This window comes from Atheta coriaria, unplaced genomic scaffold (genome assembly GCF_025399875.1).
Source record: "Atheta coriaria isolate IRGN ID8LTWV9N9 unplaced genomic scaffold, Caltech_Dcor_3.1 hic_scaffold_9_pilon, whole genome shotgun sequence".
In the NCBI taxonomy this organism is placed as follows: Eukaryota; Metazoa; Arthropoda; class Insecta; order Coleoptera; family Staphylinidae; genus Dalotia; species Dalotia coriaria.
The window spans coordinates 9,332,587-9,353,010 of NW_027045451.1; the positions used below are offsets into that span (position 1 = coordinate 9,332,587).

At 43.2% G+C, this 20,424-nt stretch overlaps 2 protein-coding genes across 4 annotated transcripts in view; one reads left to right on the forward strand and one right to left on the reverse strand.

The window, feature by feature from the left end:
- Window positions 1–7,423: 7,423 nt before the first annotated feature.
- LOC135797965 (neuronal acetylcholine receptor subunit alpha-9-like) lies at window positions 7,424–9,262 on the forward strand. The gene is made up of 7 exons (XM_065310604.1): window positions 7,424–7,430; window positions 7,505–7,632; window positions 7,692–7,846; window positions 7,909–8,300; window positions 8,352–8,504; window positions 8,563–8,738; window positions 8,967–9,262. Exons 1-7 carry the CDS (start codon window positions 7,424–7,426, stop codon window positions 9,138–9,140), a joined length of 1,185 nt encoding a protein of 394 aa, XP_065166676.1. The 3' UTR covers window positions 9,141–9,262.
- Window positions 9,263–9,264: 2 nt separating this feature from the next.
- Window positions 9,265–20,424, reverse strand: part of sbb (scribbler) — a 38,424-nt gene continuing 27,264 nt past the window's right edge. For 2 of the 3 annotated variants that reach the window (XM_065311176.1, XM_065311175.1), the window contains exons 3-8: window positions 18,004–19,139; window positions 13,762–13,973; window positions 12,281–13,674; window positions 11,410–12,219; window positions 10,796–11,353; window positions 9,265–10,696 (exon numbers count right to left, since the gene is read on the reverse strand). In XM_065311176.1, the coding sequence (XP_065167248.1) occupies window positions 10,635–10,696; window positions 10,796–11,353; window positions 11,410–12,219; window positions 12,281–13,674; window positions 13,762–13,973; window positions 18,004–19,059 (4,092 nt within the window). In that variant the 5' untranslated portion in view covers window positions 19,060–19,139 and the 3' untranslated portion in view covers window positions 9,265–10,634. The remainder of the gene's footprint in view (window positions 10,697–10,795; window positions 11,354–11,409; window positions 12,220–12,280; window positions 13,675–13,761; window positions 13,974–18,003; window positions 19,140–20,424) is intronic. The other variant, XM_065311177.1, reaches the window with a different exon arrangement.

Below are 20,424 nucleotides of genomic sequence, written 5' to 3' on the forward strand. Positions count from 1 at the left end.
TAAAAGTTATGAAAAGACCATTATATAATTGCATATCATTATCCTGTTTTTTTGTTTATATGTAGATTTTAATGTTTCTAATAAAACCTATTGTAATATCATATACTTCTTCATATTTCTTTCTGGTTTCCCCTTTCCCGTTTGCAGGTTTGATGTCTTGAATCATGTTCCATATAAATCTTAAGTGCGTCGAGCGTGTACAATATATAGCTGTTGTTTGTGTTGTGTTGTTGTTATTAAAAAGTTGAATAAAGTAGAAACATAAATAGAAGAATCAAATAACAATGATAAAATCACTCGGTGGTCGGGTGGATACGAACACCTGCTAGCATGCTAGTAGGCACGGATCGAACCCCAGGTACAGAAGGCATTTTTCTCAAATATAAAATAACAGGTGTAATTTGGGTTGCATATGTGAATTGCAACGAAATATAAGAGAAGATGCAATACATGTGAAGGCAATAAGAGAAGTAAGAAAGTAAGTAAGTGGAGAAACAGAGAAATAGAAGAAGGAGTATCAGAGAAGAGAAGAGTAGAAGACAGAAGGAAGAGAACAGAGTAGAGAAGAGAGGAGATGGAAGAAAGAGAGCAGGAGAGGATCAGATTTTTAAATTTTTTGGCACGTGTCGTTATAAGACAGTCACAGGTCGATCTCCCAGAGCGCCTTCGGCGCTCTGGTCGATCGCCCACTGCTTCGATGCGTCCATTGCTCCCGGCCCAACCTACAGCTACGAAGTCTCTGCGCTTCATCCCCGAAATTATCAGGCATATCAACAATTTTTATGGTGGGGGATCACCCCCAGAGAGAGGGAACTCCTTATAAGGACAATCCTTATAAGGTCTTGTAAAAATATTTCTAAGTTTTAAGTCGCCTCAAGAGAGGTGACACTTAAAAATATTCTTACAAGTTCTGACCTGTAGCTGAAATGAAAGAAGGAGTACACAAATCATACAGGTTACCTTAACAATTTTTATAGAGGGGATCATCCCCTGAGAGAGGGAACTCTCTTAGAGACCTGTTCCTGAAATGATAGAAGAGGTTCACAAATCAATATATCTTACTATTCTTTATTAACAATAGAATACAAGTTTATATTTTACAAGTCAACAGAATACATGTCTCCATATTGAAATAGGAGTTATGACCTGCATAGCCGCGCTCATGCCAGCAAGTACTACTTCATAAAGTAGTACGGAATAATGAAATTAGTAAATAGCCAATTTTCTATCCGCACTAATACAAAAATTTCACGGTAAATGGTGACAAAATCACCTTTAAATGCATATTTTCGCGGGTTGCAGGTCGAATTCCTGCAACAAACAAATACCACCCGACGGAGAATTTAATTCCGCATCTTTTGACGTCGCGCTGAAGTTAATGAGCCGTCTAGATTGCGTGCAAACCCGAAATAATACAAAAATTTCACTGTAAATGGTGACAAAATCACCTTTGAATGCATATTTTCGCAGGTTGCAGGTCGAATTCCTGCAACAAACAAATACCACCCGACGGAGAATTTAATTCCGCATCTTTTGACGTCGCGCTGAAGTTAATGAGCCGCCTAGATTGCGTGCAAACCCGAAAAATACAAAAATTTCACGGTAAATGGTGACAAAATCACCTTTAAATGCATATTTTCGCGGGTTACAAGTCGAATTCCTCCTATAAACAAAGACCACCCGACGGAGAATTTAATTCCGCATCTTTTGACGTCGCGCTGAAGTTAAGGAGCAGCATAAGTCGCGTGCAAACCCGAAATAATACAAACATTTCACGGTTAAAGGTGACACACTTTTGAATGCAAATTTTCGCAAGTTGCAGGTTGAAGTCCTGCCACAAACAAAAAGCACCCAACGGAGAATTTAATTCCGCATCTTTCGACGCCGCGATGAAGTTAATGAGCAGCAAAGATCGCGTGCAAACCCGAAATAATACAAACATTTCACGGTTAAAGGTGACACACTTTTGAATGCAAATTTTCGCAAGTTGCAGGTTGAAGTCTTGCAACAAACAAATACCACCCGACGGAGTGCACACCCGAAATAATACAAACATTTCACGGTTAAAGGTGACAAAATCACCTTTGAATTCAAATTTTCGCGAGTTGCAGGTTGAAGTCCTGCAACAAACAATCAGTAACCAACGGAGAATTTAATTCTGCATCTTTTGATGCTGCGCTGAAGTTCATGAGCTAACAAGGTCGCGTGCTAACCCGACAAAAGGTGAAAAAATCACCCTTTTCTGCAAGTTTTTGCGGGTTCATACGGTGCCCTGAATCGCGTCACCTCTACCGCTAGCCTCGTAAGGTGCCCCGAATCGAGTCACTTCTACCACTTGCCTCGTAAGGTGCCCCGAATCGAGACACTTCAACCGCTAGCCTCGTAAGGTGTCTCGAATCGAGTCTCCTCTACCGCTAGCCTCGTAAGGTGCCCTGAATCGAGTCACTTCTACCGCTAGTCTTGTAAGGTACCCTGAATCGAGTCACTTCTACCGCTAACAAATACAACCCGACGAAGAATTTAATTATGCATATTTTAATGCAGCGCTAAAGTTACCGGGCCGCCAAGATCGCGTGCAAATCTGAAAAAGTACAAACATTTCACGGAAAATGCTGAAATACCGATAAATCGCCCATTAATGCTAAATTTCGCGGGTTGCAGGTCGAATTCCTGCAACAAAAAATACAACCCGACGGAGAATTCAATTCTACATCTCTAGATATCACGCGCAAAATGATTAAGAAAATGTATGTATTACAAACACGAGTGTATAAAAAAAGCAAGTAAAGATACCATACCAGTATTTTATGCGTTGCAACACTTCGGCAAGGGCTGACGATGATAATAATCTGCGAAATAAATTACATTGTTAAGGGGAAGTGCGGGAAGGGGTGTTAACATTTATTTAATTTTAAATCGGAGGTCGATCGACGAAGCGAATCAAATTCGCATTCTAATTTAGCTCGTGATTCGGTATTGGAACGCGAAGGCGATTGCTAAAACAGAGAGGAGAACGATAATTAGAACATTGCGTATAAGTCGAGATAAAATAATACAGAGACTAAACATACAATAAAACTGCGAAGTATAAAATATGATATAAATGCGACTGGAAAACTTGTTTATACACAAACAAATACTAATACTAAAAGAGATAGAGAGAAACGGGCGTATTGCAAGGATCAGTGAAACGCAAGTCGGCGTGAGATGCAGCGCGATATATACGAATCATCAAAGCCGACGGAACAGTTTTCGACCGCAAGCAAGCATGTATCACACCGACCGTACAAGGTCGAAACACGGGATGAGATATCGACACAGTGAAGATACAAACAATTCCAATATTCTAAATATTAATTAAATCGCAAAATACTAAAAATGTGCGAAATATTGCCGAAATATTGCTTTGGGGTTTTTTTTTTGAGTACATAGCTTATTGTAGTATTTTTTATGTACATCCTCAAAGACTCACTTAATACAAACACTTTTGTAAAGATTATTTTACACTTACGGGTGTAGGACAGTTAATTTAGTTAGTTAATTTAATTATTAATAAGTAATTATAATAAATAATTAATAAATAATTACTTATTAATAATTAAATTAACTAACTAAAAACAAAAGTAAAAATGAATTACTATAAATTAATACTATATTCATACAGCGAAGAAAAACAAACAACATGTGATGTTGAGTTACTTACACCAGCAATTCACACTCGCGATCACAATAAACAATAAACACCCAAATGAAATAACATTACTACAGTCGCAGTTCAAAATAAAACAGTCGATTGATGATTAAATATAATGTTAATTAAGAAAGTAGAAGACCGAACACACGATACGCGTCGCGAGAAATACGCCTGGGCCAACCAGACACCGGCACGAAACTGGCCGCGAACTGCACACACAAGGACGCGACAGTTTATGATAAGAAAGCAAGAGGTGCGCAAAGCCGGCGCGTCGATGTAACGCGACTTTGTGTGCGAATTGCAATTGGCACGGTACCTGCGATCAAAACTAAACTACGATGCAGCACCATGCGGCGTGAGCGGACGGCAACGACTCATGGGATTGCGATAAGAAAGTGTAAATTGTGTTCAAAACAAACACAATTCTCGTTTCGGATGCTCACGTTTGCCGATAAATACAGAAATAAATAATACAAGTCTGTTTTAGGATTTTTCGTTTATGCTAGTGTCATCTATGAATGATACAGATAATAGTCCCGGAATTTAGATTAAGTACAAAAATTAATGAAAATTAAAAATCAATTTACGCCATTCTGATTTCTTATGCTGACAGATTGTCAGATTTTACATTAAATATTTATGTGATATTTAATTCGAGAATGCATCATTTCTCTTTGGCAAACTACTAAAGCAAATTTTAACAAAATAAAAAGATGAGAATGATGACTGAAACTTCTCCAAATAAAACATCAAAATTTCATTCTTAATTTTCATTTACAAAGCCGAAAATAGTTCTTAAGTTAGTTCGTAGCATGTTGAAATGAATCTGAGTTCCATCGGAACCCAGATTTTATTTAAGATTCCTGTTATTCGCAATAATTATAGGAATGACAATATTTACCTGGTAGCACATTATTCCATAATCATCTCCTGATGATAAAAATAATTTACACAAGTCAATTATTTATTTATTGGCGTTCACAAAATATCACCGGCCGTCGCCCGACGGCAACGGACTCACAAGCACGTGAATAAACTAAACACACAAAAATAAGAATTACGAAGATTACACATGCGATAAATAATTAATAGAAGCCCAAACACGTTTATTAATATTAATTATCGCCTGTGATCACGAAATATAACGCGATTTACCGAATTTACAACAAACAATAACACAAGCCGAAAGTGTGAAACGTGCTCGTCGTTATCGCACCGACTGAACAAAACAAAATTCACTCGCTGGAATATTTCGAATTGAACCAGCATCGTCGCGCCATCTGAGGACGCTTTAAGATATCTCAAGTTTATACAAAGTGCTTGAAACAATGTGACGCGCATGTGAGTCAGTGCAAAATTGTCTATGAGGTAGTGAGTGGTCACGCAGTTAGATAGCAGCGTCCGTGTGACACACGTACACCAAAGTATGCATGCACGACCCAATATAAATGAATAGCAATTTTATGCCGCAATTCAATAAGTCAAACCTAGGTAACGCGTGATATTCTATTTTAAAGCAGCATTTTACATGTTTAATTTCCTTATCTATCTTCTATCTATCTATATATATAAAATTTGCGTGTCACAGTGTTTGTTTCCATACTCCTCCGAAACGGCTTTACCGATTTTTACCAAATTTTATATGCGTATTCAGTAGGTCTGAGAATCGGCTAACATCTATTTTTCATACCCCTAAGTGATAAGGGTTGTTCACCCTTAACTTTTTTTTAAATTTTTGGACAAATTCTTTTGTTTTTATTTTTTTTATAATGTGGAATTAAAAAATACATACAACCCTAAATTTTTAGTTTTTTATCACCAACCCCTATTTCTTTATAGCCATTTTAGTAATTTAATCATTTTTCATCCCGCTCAGAGAAAATTTTTATGTGCGTATTCAGTAGGTCTGAGAATCGGTAACTTCATATCTCTAAGTGATAAGGGTTGTTCACCCTTAATTTTTTTTAAATTTTGGGCGAAATTTTTTGTTTTTATTTTTTTAATGTGGCATTAAAATATACATACAACCCTAAATTTTTGGTTTCTTATCACCAACCCCTATTTTTTATAATAAGTAAGTTACTTTTTGTCTACACTAAAATTTATCTAGAAACTAGAAATAATTTATATGGCAAAACAACGTTTGCCCGGTTAACTAGTATACAATAACATTATATTAGCGTATCTACTGCAACAAATCGAATGCAACCCGGTGCAGAATTTAATTGTGCATCTATTGATAACGTGCTGAAATTTGTATAGCGTCGAGTTTGCTTATAATAACGAAAAAGAGGCAACAAATTAAAACAAAAATGCAAAAACAAATTAAAAATAATAATATATTATATTACAGCATATTTTACATATGCTTAAAAAGAAAAACGCACTTCTGATCGAACTTGTATGACAAAATAAACATTTTCAACCCCATATATACACAAACATTGCAGTCATCACAAACAGAATTTGACAAACACAAATTGATATCAATCAAACAAAAAACTAAACAACACCACATACCATTCTATCGTCGCTTCAAAACCCTGCGAGAATGTATCATCTCCACGATAGAAATCAACTAAAAAAAAAACGTCCATAATAGTTTGTGTATATTTTATGCCCGAATACTATACACAATATTCGTTCACTGTGTGACTAGTCGATTAAATGAACTTGAGGAATATGAGATTGCCAACGCATGGGGCGTTTGAAACTATCACTTGATATGAATGAAGTCTACCCGGATTACCAAGCTCCTATGTGTATTTAATCACTAACACAATATTAAACACGATGTTAACAGTAAATCCGTCAATTACCGATCGAATACAAAGCAAGCAACCGACACAAACACCACGAGACGCGAGCAGGTACTAACTGAAATTTTAAGATAAAGCAGCTGAACCGTGCGCAAAGTGGTGCGCAGAGGAATCTAAGTCAGCTATGCGCAATAATACGCACCTAGTAAAGTTTTCTCTTCCTTGCAAAATTGTACAAAGAATGTAATCCGCTTATTTTATATCAATTTCCTATATCCTTAATTTCTTCCTTCTTAATTTTGGTGCAGAATAACGCAAGCGTACGTTTAAATCACAAAATTTAACTCTATTAGCACTATCCGTGCTAATAACTTTAATAATATTTACGCGGCATGTAAAACAACTCAACACGCAAAACATAAATTATAAACAAGATATAACCTTCGTCAAATAAACATTACAGCATGCTATTGAATTAAATAAAGTGTGAAGATCACAAACATTTGAAAATTACAATAATCAAAAAAAAAACTTCCATATTGCTACAGATTAAATAATGTTTCAATAACAAACCCAATCGCACATTACGTATTTTAAATATCATCAGCTTCAATTATCCGGCGCGATCAAGTACTGCATTCCTGCTAGCTCGCCGATAGTACAAAACATACACGTTTATGTAACGCAGAGACCCGTCGAATGCCATTATAATTACAATCCGGACGAATAGAATGAATCGCCATCGCGCAATGCCGCGTGCCGGGTATTCATCACGTACCGCACATATTTATTACAATGCGACCGGTACACAGCGAAAAAAATGTAATTGAATCTGATGGGCGTACGGCGCACACAAAAAGCTGAACGCGGAACGCGACGAACTTTTCGAAACTCTTCGATTTGATTCAGTCGCATTCGCAGATTCGTGTCGTTGCAATACATTTGGTTCCGTGAAATTATATGCATGAGCATGTTTAGTCAGTTGAGTTTTTGGAGTTTGGCTTTATTGTGTTTCACATTCACTGATAATGTCCACAGCGAATGTGAAAAGAAGACGCAGAAAAGGTACAACTTCGAGACGAAGTTTTCTGTAATTATGACAGTTTAGAACGGCCCGTCGAGGACCACAAGGAAGTCATCAATGTGACGATTCAATTATTGCTGAAAAGCACTGATTACGTGAGTTGAATTTATAAATAAACAAATTTTAAAATAATCATAGAAATATGTCAATGAAGGATGAACATTCAGCCGGGCTTACATTAAATTATTGGACAACATTGACGTGGATCGATGGCATCTTGAATTGGAAACCGGAAGAGCATGACAACATTCAAACTCTCATCGTACATAGCGATTATCTCTGGAAGCCGGATTTATCCGTCTACAATCGGTAAAACTAGAACAAAACAACAAATTAAAATGATTTACAAACATTTTATTCCATGAGTTTAGAGTAGAGCAATCCGGAAGTGCCGCCATACTTGATTCGGACCATTGCATTGTCAAATACACCGGACAAATCTCCTGCGTCTCTCCGAGTAATCATGAAATCCTGTGCCAGCCAAACTTGAAATATTTCCCATTCGATACCCAAATCTGCACGATGGTTATTGGCTCGTGGATCCACGAAGGAGAAGAAGTCAATATTCACACGCCGAAGGTCCCAGTCAGTTTGTCAGATTACAGTGAAACAGGCGAGTGGAAACTGAATACTGTAAACATCACGTACACATCCGGAAAGTACGACTGCTGTCCGAACTCGACTTTCCCCTATGTGGAGTACACTTTCTCAATTGAGAGACAGTCTGGCATTCATGTTTGCGTTGCGATTGTTCCGGCAATTTGTGAGTTACGTAATAATTTCAATAATATTTTATACATAATGATTTCCATAGCCATGTTTGTGATGTCAATCATATCATTCTTCATGGACATCAAAGGACAGGAACGGAATATGATCACAGTGGCCAATATTATAGTCCACCTGTTATTCATCCAGTTCTATGCATGGAGCCTTCCGGTTTCGGGCCCAGACCCGCCATTACTGAGTACAAACCAAATGATTGTAACATGAGTTGAGTAAATAATTGATGCTTGTTTTTGCAGTGACATACTCTAGGGACTCGTTGATAATGGCAACGTTTATGCTTATTTTGACAACAATCCTGCGAAAATTGATACTTTGTAGGATGGATAGTCCCAAGTGGATTGGCACGGCGACCGGATACGCCATGAACAGTCGTGCGGTGCAATTGGTGTTCATGTTTGATGGCAGCCTCAAGGTAAAACAATATTTTCTGATAATCAGTTGCCCAAATATCATAAAAACAAGCCAATCAAAACTGATTGATGAGTTTAACGATTTGTGAAAAGAATTAAATTAGCATTCATTACATCTAAATTGCTTGATGATGTCACTTCGTAGAAAACCGGCTTTTGTTTAGCTTCAATCGATCAATTTCCAGTGTTGACACAAAAGCGCAACAAATTAAACATTGCCCATTTTCCAGGATGTCGCTGAACGTTTGGGTGACGACGATGGCCGCAATATCATCGAAAACGTCCAATCAGCGTCGTCTTCGACCAACAACGATTGGCTCGTCCTGGCGAAATTGTTGGACCGCGTAGCGCTAATCGCATACTTCATTGTGTATTTCATCATGTGCATTGCATTCATACCTTAAAATTACCCAGTAATCGTGTGATATCCAGCAAACCGTTTCGTTTTTGCCACTCACTCGACTGTATGCAATTCCAAGCGACTATCGACGGCTAGAAATTGATTAAATACATTTGGTCTGCTTCATATTATTGGACTTTGATTACTTTTATTAAGCAATTTTACATTAAAGCTGTTTGGAGCCTGTACAATAATGTTTTATTCGTAATTTGTAGAGTTTCAATTTGTTTTATTCGTTCTTCATGTTAAGAGTGTGAGTATGTGTATCTGTGTATGCATTTTGTTCAATAAATCCATGTCATAATAATAAATATCGTTTCAGCCACTCTCTGCTCGGTTTTGTTTCTATTGCGTTCGGATTTTTATGGGGGTATATAATTTAAAATTGCACGGAACGCGTTTCGTTCTTGTACAGACTGCAATAATAAGTTTTAAGTAAAAACATCATCATCATCTCGTTATCGATTTACAACACTCTCATCATCATCATCTCCTGCTTTGTTTTAATTAAGAATAATTATACAAATATACTATCGTCAGACACGTCCCACTAAAACTGAGACAAGTTGGAACGAGTTGCGTTTTACTCCTGTTTGTATTAAAACGAATCGTGTACACGATCGCGACGCTAATGAACAACATTAACGGCGAGAGAGAAAAAAACAAAAAAAAAAAAAATAATATAGAAACGTATCGTGCTTTAAAATCCATCGGACGTAACTAATTTATATATGTATAATATATATATAGCATCTTATTAAAAAAAGAAATTAAAAATAGACATCAAACTGAACGTGTTTGTTTTTTGCGTTCGCGTTTTAAAAATACACTAATAATGTTCCGTCCGCTGTTTTGTTGCATTTTGCATTTTCTCCAAGTTTAGTTTCATATTTATTACAATATCTTCAGTCTACAATACGAATCATCATCTAAAAAGACACTCTCGTCTTTACACTATATACATTAAAAAATTATACAGCGCGTTACTGGAGAATTGGGAAGAGGGGTGGTTTGGGGGGCCCGGGGAGCATTGCAACAACCTATGAACAAATAAAATCGAGTGCCTGTTGCGTTTTTACCATCTGCGGTGTTTGTATATGCTCGCGCGTTTGTTGAACACACACACACCTTCAATCCCGTTTTTCGTCCTTGCGTTCTCATTTCACTAGCGCTGCGATTACGAACGTTAACAGTTAGATTATAACAAGATAGAGAGAGAAAGAGACAAAGAAGCGCTTTAAGTCCCATCCGTCATCAATCGCACTCGTCACTCCACTCCACTTTGTGTCAGTCTGATTACTTTTTTTCACTTTGTCCTCTCCGGTGCGCACTATTTAAACACACATACTTATTGGAATGCTTGTTACAGAGTCTTTGTCGCGTCGCTCCTGCGCTGCGTCCCGACCTCGTCCTTGCCGGCTGGACGCCGGCTGCGTTTGCTCGTTTGCTTGCGCGGGGTCGGGGGCGGAGGCGGCTTACCGCCCCCTCACTTTACGTCTCATTTCGGCGGGTAGGAGTTGATCATCGTGACGGCCGCTTGTTGGCTTGCTAAAACAGCAGCTGGAAATTAAAAAGAAAACACCGAAATTGAATGCACAACGTTCACGTTTTTGGTGGGGTCATGATTCGATTTCGCAGCGCATTCGGCACTCTACTCACCGCCATAGGGAGCAGGATACATCGGATAGCCGAGTCCGACGTGCGTGTGATGATGTGTATGCACATGTCGCTGTGGCGGCGGACTGCGACTATCTTTTCCACCGTCAGCGGGCGTTTGTTTCCCACCAGGGGTTTGATTCTGTGGACCTCCAGGCGGCATACCCGCTTGTGTCGTCAAGGGTTGCGGCACGATCTGGTTAGGTGGTGCGCTGCTTAACGGCGCCGCAGATGGACTACTGGACGCCACTGAAGTCTTCGGCGTGGGGGATTTAATGGCGCGCTCCTGCAGCTCGTGGATTTTGTGTGAGGAATAGTACTGCGCATGATGCTGCAGCATGTCCAGAGCTTTCGTTGGCGGCTGCGCTCGCGACAGGTCCTCGGGGCCATGGTACCTTGGCATTTGCGGGTTGAAATAGGGACTCCCGCTGTAGGGACCAGGTACCATTATGCCACGGTACATAGGGTGGTTGGGGTCAAAATGCAGCGCGCCATAATGTGGCGATTGCATATAACTGGGGTGGATATAGTATTGCTGCGACGTTGGAGGTGGTGGCGGACCTAAAATCAAATAAAAATTAGCTAAACCCAAACCAAAAAGTGTGTTTAAAACATACCCTGTGTCTCCATTGTAGGTTTAACACCTTCCTGTTTAACCTCCTTTTCTTTCTTCTCCTCCTTATTGCTGTCCTTCGAGGAATGTTTCAGACTTGGACTCTGTGGTGGTGGCGCCTTGTTCGGTGTGCCTGTCGTGCTGGTTTTCTCCGGCGGTGGTTCTTTCCGATGCTGGTCAAACACATAATACCGCCGCATATCCTGCTCACGCTGATTGTGATGCTGCGGGTTGGGCCGCGAATAACCATACGAAGACATCTGATTCTTCATCTCGATACTCTCCTTCAGTATTTGATGATTTTCGTTCTTTTGATGATCCGAATCAATAAACACTTGGTTATTCTGCGGCCGTAGATGGTTGGTCTGATGTGGTGACGGCGGTGGTTGCTGTTGTGCGTGGTTAGCCTTGTTCGCTTGATCGTTGTTGTTCTTGACTTTACCGGGCGTCGGAACTTGAATCGGATTCGGGATCGGCGGGTTTCCGGGCTTAGAGGACTGATCGATCGGACTCTGGTTCTCTTTAACGCGCTCCTCTTTGATCTTTTCCTCGGGCATGACAGGCACTGGACCAAACTGTGGGTCCATGTTGTACGCATAGCCCTGTTGCGGCATATAACCGTATGGCGGGTAGTAGTGTTGAGGCATCACTTTTTGCTGATATTCAGTTGGCAGGCTCTCCTTTTTAATTTCCTTCTCTGGTGGTTTCTCACCGATTTTATCCAACTCCTTGGACTTGCTTACATCTTGAGGTTGCTGCTGCGGTTGGACCGACGGCACTAAGTAAGATGGCTGTCCATAGAGATGATACATATCTAAAACAACAATAAAACCAGTAGAAACAAATCTAAACAAAATTTGTGGCGAAAAACTTACTAGCATAAGCCTGTTGCATGTGTTGCATTGGCGGTGCATTATCAGTCTTCTTATCCGACTTGCTCTTATCCTCAGCATCGAGCACAGGCGCCCCATCATCAGAAATATCCGAATAAGCAGGGCTCTGCACCTCGTCCCTTCCGGTCTGAGGTTGCTCCATGCCAAACACAGGCGTTTCATTCTGCGTAGGCGGGTCAGGACTACCAGCCGGCGACTTCCTGTTCTTCTTCTTAAACGATGCAGGTAATGAAGGCTTCACCGGTGTTTTGTTCTTGTCCTCAGGCATAAGCGCCGCGGTGGGTTTAACTTTGAACTGACCCAACGGACTCGGCTTGGGACTCTGTGATGGTGAAGGTATCGACGTTCCATTATTGGCATTCTGTGTTGGAATGAGTAACGTCGGCGGTTGTGAAAACGTCGGCTGTTGCGCCTGCAGCTGATTCGCAAACGACGACTGCGAGGTGGTTATTTGCTCCTGCGGTTTAAACAGCTGCGATGTATTCGCTGGCGGTGGTGGCGCGGGTTCCTCCGTCTTTATCGACGGAATACTCGCATTCGAGTTCTGCGTCTTCCCGGAGAACACGCCGACCGGAAACTCTTCGTTGGCAGTATATCTGAGCACGCCCGGCTTGACTACGTTTTTCGTCTCGGGGACGGGTACGACGCTGGGCGAAACCGCAGGCGCGAGGTCGGTTTGTGGTATAATCGGTGAGGGTGGCGTGTTTGGCTGGCTGGGCACGTCCAAGCCACGCAAAAGAGAAGGTAACTCAACCGTCTCTTTCTTCTGCGGTGTCAGCGGGCTATCCTGGCTCTTTTCCGGTGACTTCACAGGGGTGGCGGGGCTCGGCGCTTCGATGTTACTCTCATCATTTTCCGACATCGATGTCACATCCTTTGTATCTTCATCATCACCAGCATTATGTGCATGCGACTGATGATACTTCAACCCGTTGATGTGCTTGTACTTCTTGGAGCAATTGGGTTCGGGACATTCGAGGAGAACAGGTGATGGTGGCGGCGAAGAGCAAGCACCCGCTGGCGGCGTAGCCGGAACAGCATTCGCAGTCGCCGGATTCACCTTACTCTTCTTACCAGTGGGAATTGCAGGTGGTTCCTCTTCACCCGCACGACTTTTACGCTTGTTCGATGGCTCCGGACGCGGTGGGATAAAGGGCGTCGGCGAGGAAGGTGCCGTCGGAGGTGCTGACCCATTCGCAGCCCCTCGCCGCCCTTTCACAGTACCACCATTCCTCAGTTTACTATGCACTGAAGACCGCGTCTCGGTGAAGTTGCTCAGATCCGTGCTGGGCGTCGCGCCTGCCGCCGACCGGCCGCGCTTTCCTCGCCCTTTGGGGGTTCGTGTGTCTAAGTCACTTGTGGGTGAATCACAGAATCTGCGCAAATATTTACACGTTAGCCCGCTGGGCGTCGAGCGACAACAAAAGTAAAACAACAACAACAAAAAAGGTAAACAAACGTACCTTGGGGGAGCCCAGTCATGGCGGGTGCAGTCAAGCAGGGTGCCGACGTAGGTCTTGCCGCGCCACGTCACATTGACGACGAGCACGCCGCCTTCTGTCTCGTGCCACACGATGCCTTCGAGGGTAACACTCGTGCCGGGTTCGCACGGGCCCAGACAATCCGGCTCGGTGATGGTACCCACACTTGTTCCCACACAAACATCATTTGTGTCCTGCAAAACGGAAATTTCAATAAAATCAATTATAATATTTATTTTATTGAGTGGTCGAGGGACAAAAGTAGATTATTGGTCGCTTATTATATAGGCATTTGTTGGCGAGTTGATGGCGTTAAATTGAGTATTCATGTTATTCAAAACGTAACTAATATGTTCGCGTTGGTCTATCATTTAATTTAAAACCGGCGCGCAGCATTCCGCACGTGTTGGTGTCGTTTGTAATCCGCAATTTTCCCAGCTTCGCTTTTTCTGCGCGCTGTGCAAATCGATTTCTCGCTACACTCGCCAACAACCCTACCGTAAACAAACCCAAAACACGGAAAACAAAAAAATCAGCGCGCATGAAATATTTAGCGTTTCATTGGCGACGCATTAAAAAATAATTCGCCATCACGCAGAGCGACAGACAAAAGCGTTTTGTTGCCATTGTTTCCCGCCCACGCCATGCAAATGTAAAGAATAATTAAATAAACCCAGCGCGCACCAGTGCCGCTTTTATGCACTTTGGACTTTTATTCTTTTTATTAGAGTCTGCGGGCAAACACGGAAACACAAGTGGGTGTCGTCTTGAAGTAATTGCCGTACTTCGAAACAAAACAGAAATAAAAAAAAAACTGTAACCGCAACCCTGGCGTTTGTTTCGACAGTGTTAAATACGACAACACCGGCGGGACTATTAAGGCGCTAATACTCGATAATGATGCGACCATTCAGGTGTGTTAATTAACCCGGCGGCGCGCGGCTTGTTCCTGGCGTTTGGCGTAGAGAGCATCCGGCGTTTCCTTTTACAATTTACACATACTTGCTCGTCGTCCTGCCGCCGCCGCCACCGGCGTTCCAACCCTCCTCCTCCTCCTCTACTCCACCATCTTCTTCTATGGATAGAGATAGAGGTAGTGGGGTTGGGTCGTCGAAAACTCGAACATCTGTGGTTCTTTAATGCCGGCTTTGTACTTGAGCCGACCGCAGTATTGATCGTTGGCGCGTTCTGCCGCCTCTCTCTCTCAGAGCATATACACATGCGTGCGCAGAGCGGGGGCGGTGGCGGCAAATACCGTGGCTAGCCTCCGAGCAGATGTGTCGGAGCGGCACGCAATCTCTTTCGGCGCGCTTCCTGTTTCCACCGCGCGCGCGATCAATCAAACACCCCCGGAATGCCGCCCCGGCGGGCTCATTAATAATCAATTGCCTTACGTGTGCAGCGTCGACCTCTTTCGCAACCCCACCGACTGGCAAAATGCTGGTAAAAACTTGAAAACGACGACATAATAAAATGTTCCTTCCAGTGCGACACCCCCCCGCACGAACTATACATTACCGGAAATTACGTTTTCAGTTTTTCACCCTCACCGCTGCGGGCTGAACACTAGCTGCTTTTTCATTATATAATTATCACAATCACCCTGGGTAAATTACAGGTTTCGTGTTGGGCGAAAGTTTTAATGCACGAAAACTAAATCCGAGCGGGACCGAAATGACTGTAATTGAAAGCGAAACACACAGCACACACAAAGTGAACAACTCCGGACGTCATAATCACCACCCTGAACTTTTTCATTTTCTAATTAAAAAGTATGTTTTGCGCGCGGAGAAAATCTAAAACCGATATGCTTGGGTATCACCCGAAGGAGGAAATATGTAAGGCGGAATTTTACGCCCCGACTCTCGTTTGAATTTAATATAAATGCAAATTTCACCCATCAGTCGGCGAGATCATCCGCACAGCCGCCCCCGCGGCGTCTTAATTACACTCAGCTTTCACTATTATCTCTTCTCCTGCGTTTGTAACTGCACCAGCAAAAATTTCAAGCAAAAAATCAACAAAAAGAACAAAATATCTGAATGCCGAGGGTTGTGCTCAACTTTACCCTCATGTTTCATTTCTCCTCGTCCGCACTTGGCAGAGTAGAATCGAAAATAATGAATTTGTTGGAATGCTGCCAAATAAATGATGGCCGGGGTCACAATAAACCAGCTGTCGACGCGGAGGGAAAAATGCGCCTCGAAACTCTTCGTGCGCATCGCTTCGATGCCATAATAATGCGGCAAACGAGCGCGTAGCAATTGAAAAGCTCGCCGATATAAACGATTCGTAACGAATCGGATCGAATCGAATGGAATGGAGAATAACACCGGTTGCGATACATCGAGTTCGACCCGCCGCCGGAGCAGCAAACGAGAAACGACCTGAAATCCAATATGAGCGCGCCGAGCGAATTGCCCGTTGACACAGACCGCACATTTTATTTTTGCCCACTTTACGGCGACGTTTATGTGCTCCAGCCAACCAACGCCAATACCCTAACCAACTCACGGGCAGCAATAAGTTATTTGTCAATTTTTTTCTTCCTTTTTTCTAGTTTTTCATGGATTAAGACACGAAAAGTGGTATTTTAACCACGGGCATGACTAAAGTACTTTAGTCACGAGTTTGAGTTCGCGCATGCTCAGTTGTTTACTTGTACTACAATTGCTAAACGTTTTAAAATGTTGTTTTGATACTTAATATACTATTAAACACAAATTTCTTACTGTTAAAATTAATTGTTAACTTTACGGTTTGTTTCTTTTCATTTACGCTTGACTGGGAACATGTGTACCTGAAGAGACTACTCGTGTAAATAATGTGCGCCTTTCGCAAAACACAAACAAAGTGCCAACAGAAAGGTTTTAATTTTTTCCGCTATGTTTCAAATCATGATTAATTAAAACAAACATATAGACTTTTCCTGCTCGTTTGCATTTATTTGCCAGCATACAAACGTGAAACCAATTAAGACATCTTGTCTCTTTAGCGTGAGCGCGCGCGCCAAGATTTCTTTCTGCATCGTCTCGAAAACTCAAACAAATAAAACAAAGCGAGTGCGAATAATTCACAAGCAACGCGCGCAGCGGCACAAAGTGCAAATTCAAAAGCTTGCGCCGAGGCGAAATTAGAATTAAAATTAAAAGTACATAAAAGGCAAAAAGAAAATTAATTAAAGCATCCCGCGCGCAGCAAATTTCACCGTACAGCATTCGCTTTTTTATTTTCTGTTTTTTTTTGTGCAAAGAAAAAAACATCGGCGTTTGAAGAGAGTGTATGCATGAGCGACGGAGCAGGCAAAGCGGTTGAAAAGCATTCCGGGAAAGGAATAAAATAAAACAAACAAAAAATCTCGCACGCGTAAAGCGCGACGGGGAAAACCGTGCGATGGCAAAAAGCGAGAGGAAGCAAAAAAACACTCTGTGCGAAAAAACTTCGGTAGCTTGAAAAGCTCCCCGAACAACGTGGCATTCCTGGCTTGGCTGGTGCGCGTTTTGCACGTTATAAAAGAGCGCGCCCGGCTGTAATCTTCTCTTTGGCGCGTCGGACTGGCTGCCGTAGGGAAAAAGCAAAAGCAAATGCACACCGAGCGGGAAAAGCGCATAATGCGAACGCGTGAAACAGAGCGCGCGAATACACGACGAGTACTACATCGAGGTACAAGTATAAGCACAAAGCGCGAATGTTGCGCCAACGCCAAAGAAGAGGAGGAGAGAGAAGTGATCTTATTTTATTGCGCTGCGAGCATTATGAAAATCCCATTTGGAATTATGTTCGGCTTTTGTGCGCCGCGCCGTGCATTAATCATCGACTTGTATGGCGGCGGCGGCAGCGGCGTCGAGTCATCCCCGATCGTCCGGAAGTAATTTCCCGTATGCGATGAAATTTAATTACCTTCCAATTGGTGGTCGCGCCCAACATCTACACACATATGTAAGTGTAAGTATAATGGTGTCGTGTGTCGCGTGTGCGCACGTGGCATAACGATAGCGTCCGGATAAAGCGTTTTGGTGGATGCGCCGGTTGATTAATATTGTAAACGAAAGTTTCAGCGTTTCAGTTACTAATTATCAGCGCCACGCGGAGGGAGCGCACCCTAATAACGGTAGGGTGTAATGCGCGTGTCGTAAAATAAACATCAGCGTCTGTTCGCCGCTGACGAGGGTGAAACAACCAAAAAATCGGAGTAGGGGAGATGAAAAGCTTTACTTGACTTACCTTCGGCTCGGTTTTAAGCTTTTTGGACGGTGGCGGCGACGAGCTGCCATCATCCAGATTCGAGGCAAGCTGCTGCTGCTGCCCGGGTAGGAGAAGAGAAGCAGCAGCAGCAGCAGCGGCGGCGGCTGCAGCCGTCGCTTGTGTCCCCGCCGGCGGCGCGCCAACCGCGATACCCGGCTGTGCAGCAGCGCTATTCGCCGTCACTTTCGCCTGCTCCGGCTTGGCCGCGGCGCCTGTGGCTGCCGCCGGACTCGCAGGCGGCCCCTGTGCACCCCCGCCCCCACTCGCGGGCCCCTGAGGTGGTCCCGGCCCACCGCCGCTCGCCGGAAACACCGGCCGCTGAGTCACTGGCGCTGTCACGCGCAACACACCGTTCACCTCCTGCGCACTGCTATTGTTCACTGGCACTTTGGGGCTCGGCTTCTCGGAGGAATGCTTCTTGTCCCGGCGGTGGCCGCTCGAGCCCCGTTTACTGCTGCCGCCACTGCCACAGCCACCACCACCGCCGCCGCTCGAGCTGCCTCCGTTGGGGTTGTTACTCGACCCGCCGCCACTACCGCTCGAAGATGATGATGACGACGATGACGACGACGACGATGAGGATGAGTTCCCACTGCTGGCGTTCGTCGAAGACGCGTTGGCATTAGCCGCACCGCCACCGGTTGACGGATGTTTACTAGATTTACCACCGCCGCCGCCGTCACCCGGCGTCGTCGTATCGGTGCCGCCATTCTGCTCGTTGCTCTTGACGATTTCGTGCTTCGCCTCCGAGCTCTTGGTGCCCGGCTTCGTGCGCTTGATTTTCATTTTCAGTCCCTTGTCGACGGTCGCCGAATGCTCGACGGCCATTTTGGCGGCTGCGGCCGCCTTCGCCGAGGGGCTCGCATTGGAGGCCATGCCCCCCTCGTCCGTCTTTTCTATGTCCGCATCCAAGTCAATTATTAGATCGCCGATGCCGATGTCCCACTCGTTGTCATCGTACTCGAAGTTGGAGTCCGCCACCCTGGGTCGGTGGCCGGGGTCCTGCGATGAGGTGGGCCTCATTGGGGCCGCCATGGCACCGGGGGCGCTGAGTAGCCGCCGAGACTCTGCCCCGCGGCCACACACCCCTCTCTCCCTACGCACATCTTACACCTCTGTAACAAAAAAAAAAAATGAATCAATCACTAAACATTCATCGACATAATTTAATTTATTTTTTTTTTTCAAATCGTTTTTCCACTTCTCCGCCGGCGTTCGCACGTCAAAAAACAAACGCAATCAATACACCAAAGCGGGAACGATTTTTTAATTGCCTTTTCCGCTTTATTCGCGTTGTGTTGCGCCATTCACAACCACACGCAGCAGCAACCAAGCATCATCGTAAAAGCAAACGAGCGCTACGCTTTCGCGCTTTTAATATTATTTTCATCTCCGTTTTACGAGCGTAATTCGCGATTCGTTTTCATAAATTTATTCGGGGCCGTCATTCGCCGGCGCATCGCTTTTTTCGAAACCTATACGCAGCGATGGCATTTTAATGGACTGCCATAACCAAGCTATAAACGGCGTAAATATAAAATGTGCCCACATACACACACAGAGAAACAGACACACATCGAAATTGCTCGCGCGCTGAAATATTAAATCGAGTCAGCGACGAGCGCGGGGCAAGCCGGGAGGAAAAACAATGAAAACGCGCGTGGAATATCGAGCGCGTCGCTTCAATCGAGAGCTTTTTAATTAATCGCAATATAAATAACTCGTCACGCGCGCGCACACTGCATATTAACAATTGCATCGTGGACCCTGGATGCCACCACCACCACATTTACAATTTGTGTGCATTTATGCATTTATTCAAACGCAATCAAAGCTCATCGGCGCCGCGCAACGTGCAAACAACGCAATTAAAAATAATTAACAATCATTAAAACCGCACCAAAAGCAAACAAAAAATCATACTATCACCGACTGATTCTTAAAACATGTAATGTCAAATCGGTTATCGGATTTTATTACAACCGTTATATAACTAAAACGGATGTCACGGCCAATTAATTAGCATAATAATTACATCAATACAAGTTTATTTCTTTATTCTACAAGACCAGCATTAAATTTTTTTTTAAATTTTTATTTTTAAATTTTTTAGTTAATTCTCAATGAGACAGACGTCTACATGTATAAGTATATGTGCCTATGAGGAATCGGCCTTGATTTAATGCCACATCCGTTCGTTAACACGACGCCATGCATCGCGAGACGAAGGAGGCGAGCACCAGCATTCCACGAGTGTGTTCGACAACGCCACATACGAACCGAACACAGCTCGTATATAATACACAAAGCAAGAAGAACAGAAAACCCTCTCCAGAGGAGGAGGAGAGGAAAAAATATTATCCGAAGCGAAGATGTAGAAGATGTAAAGATGGAAATCTT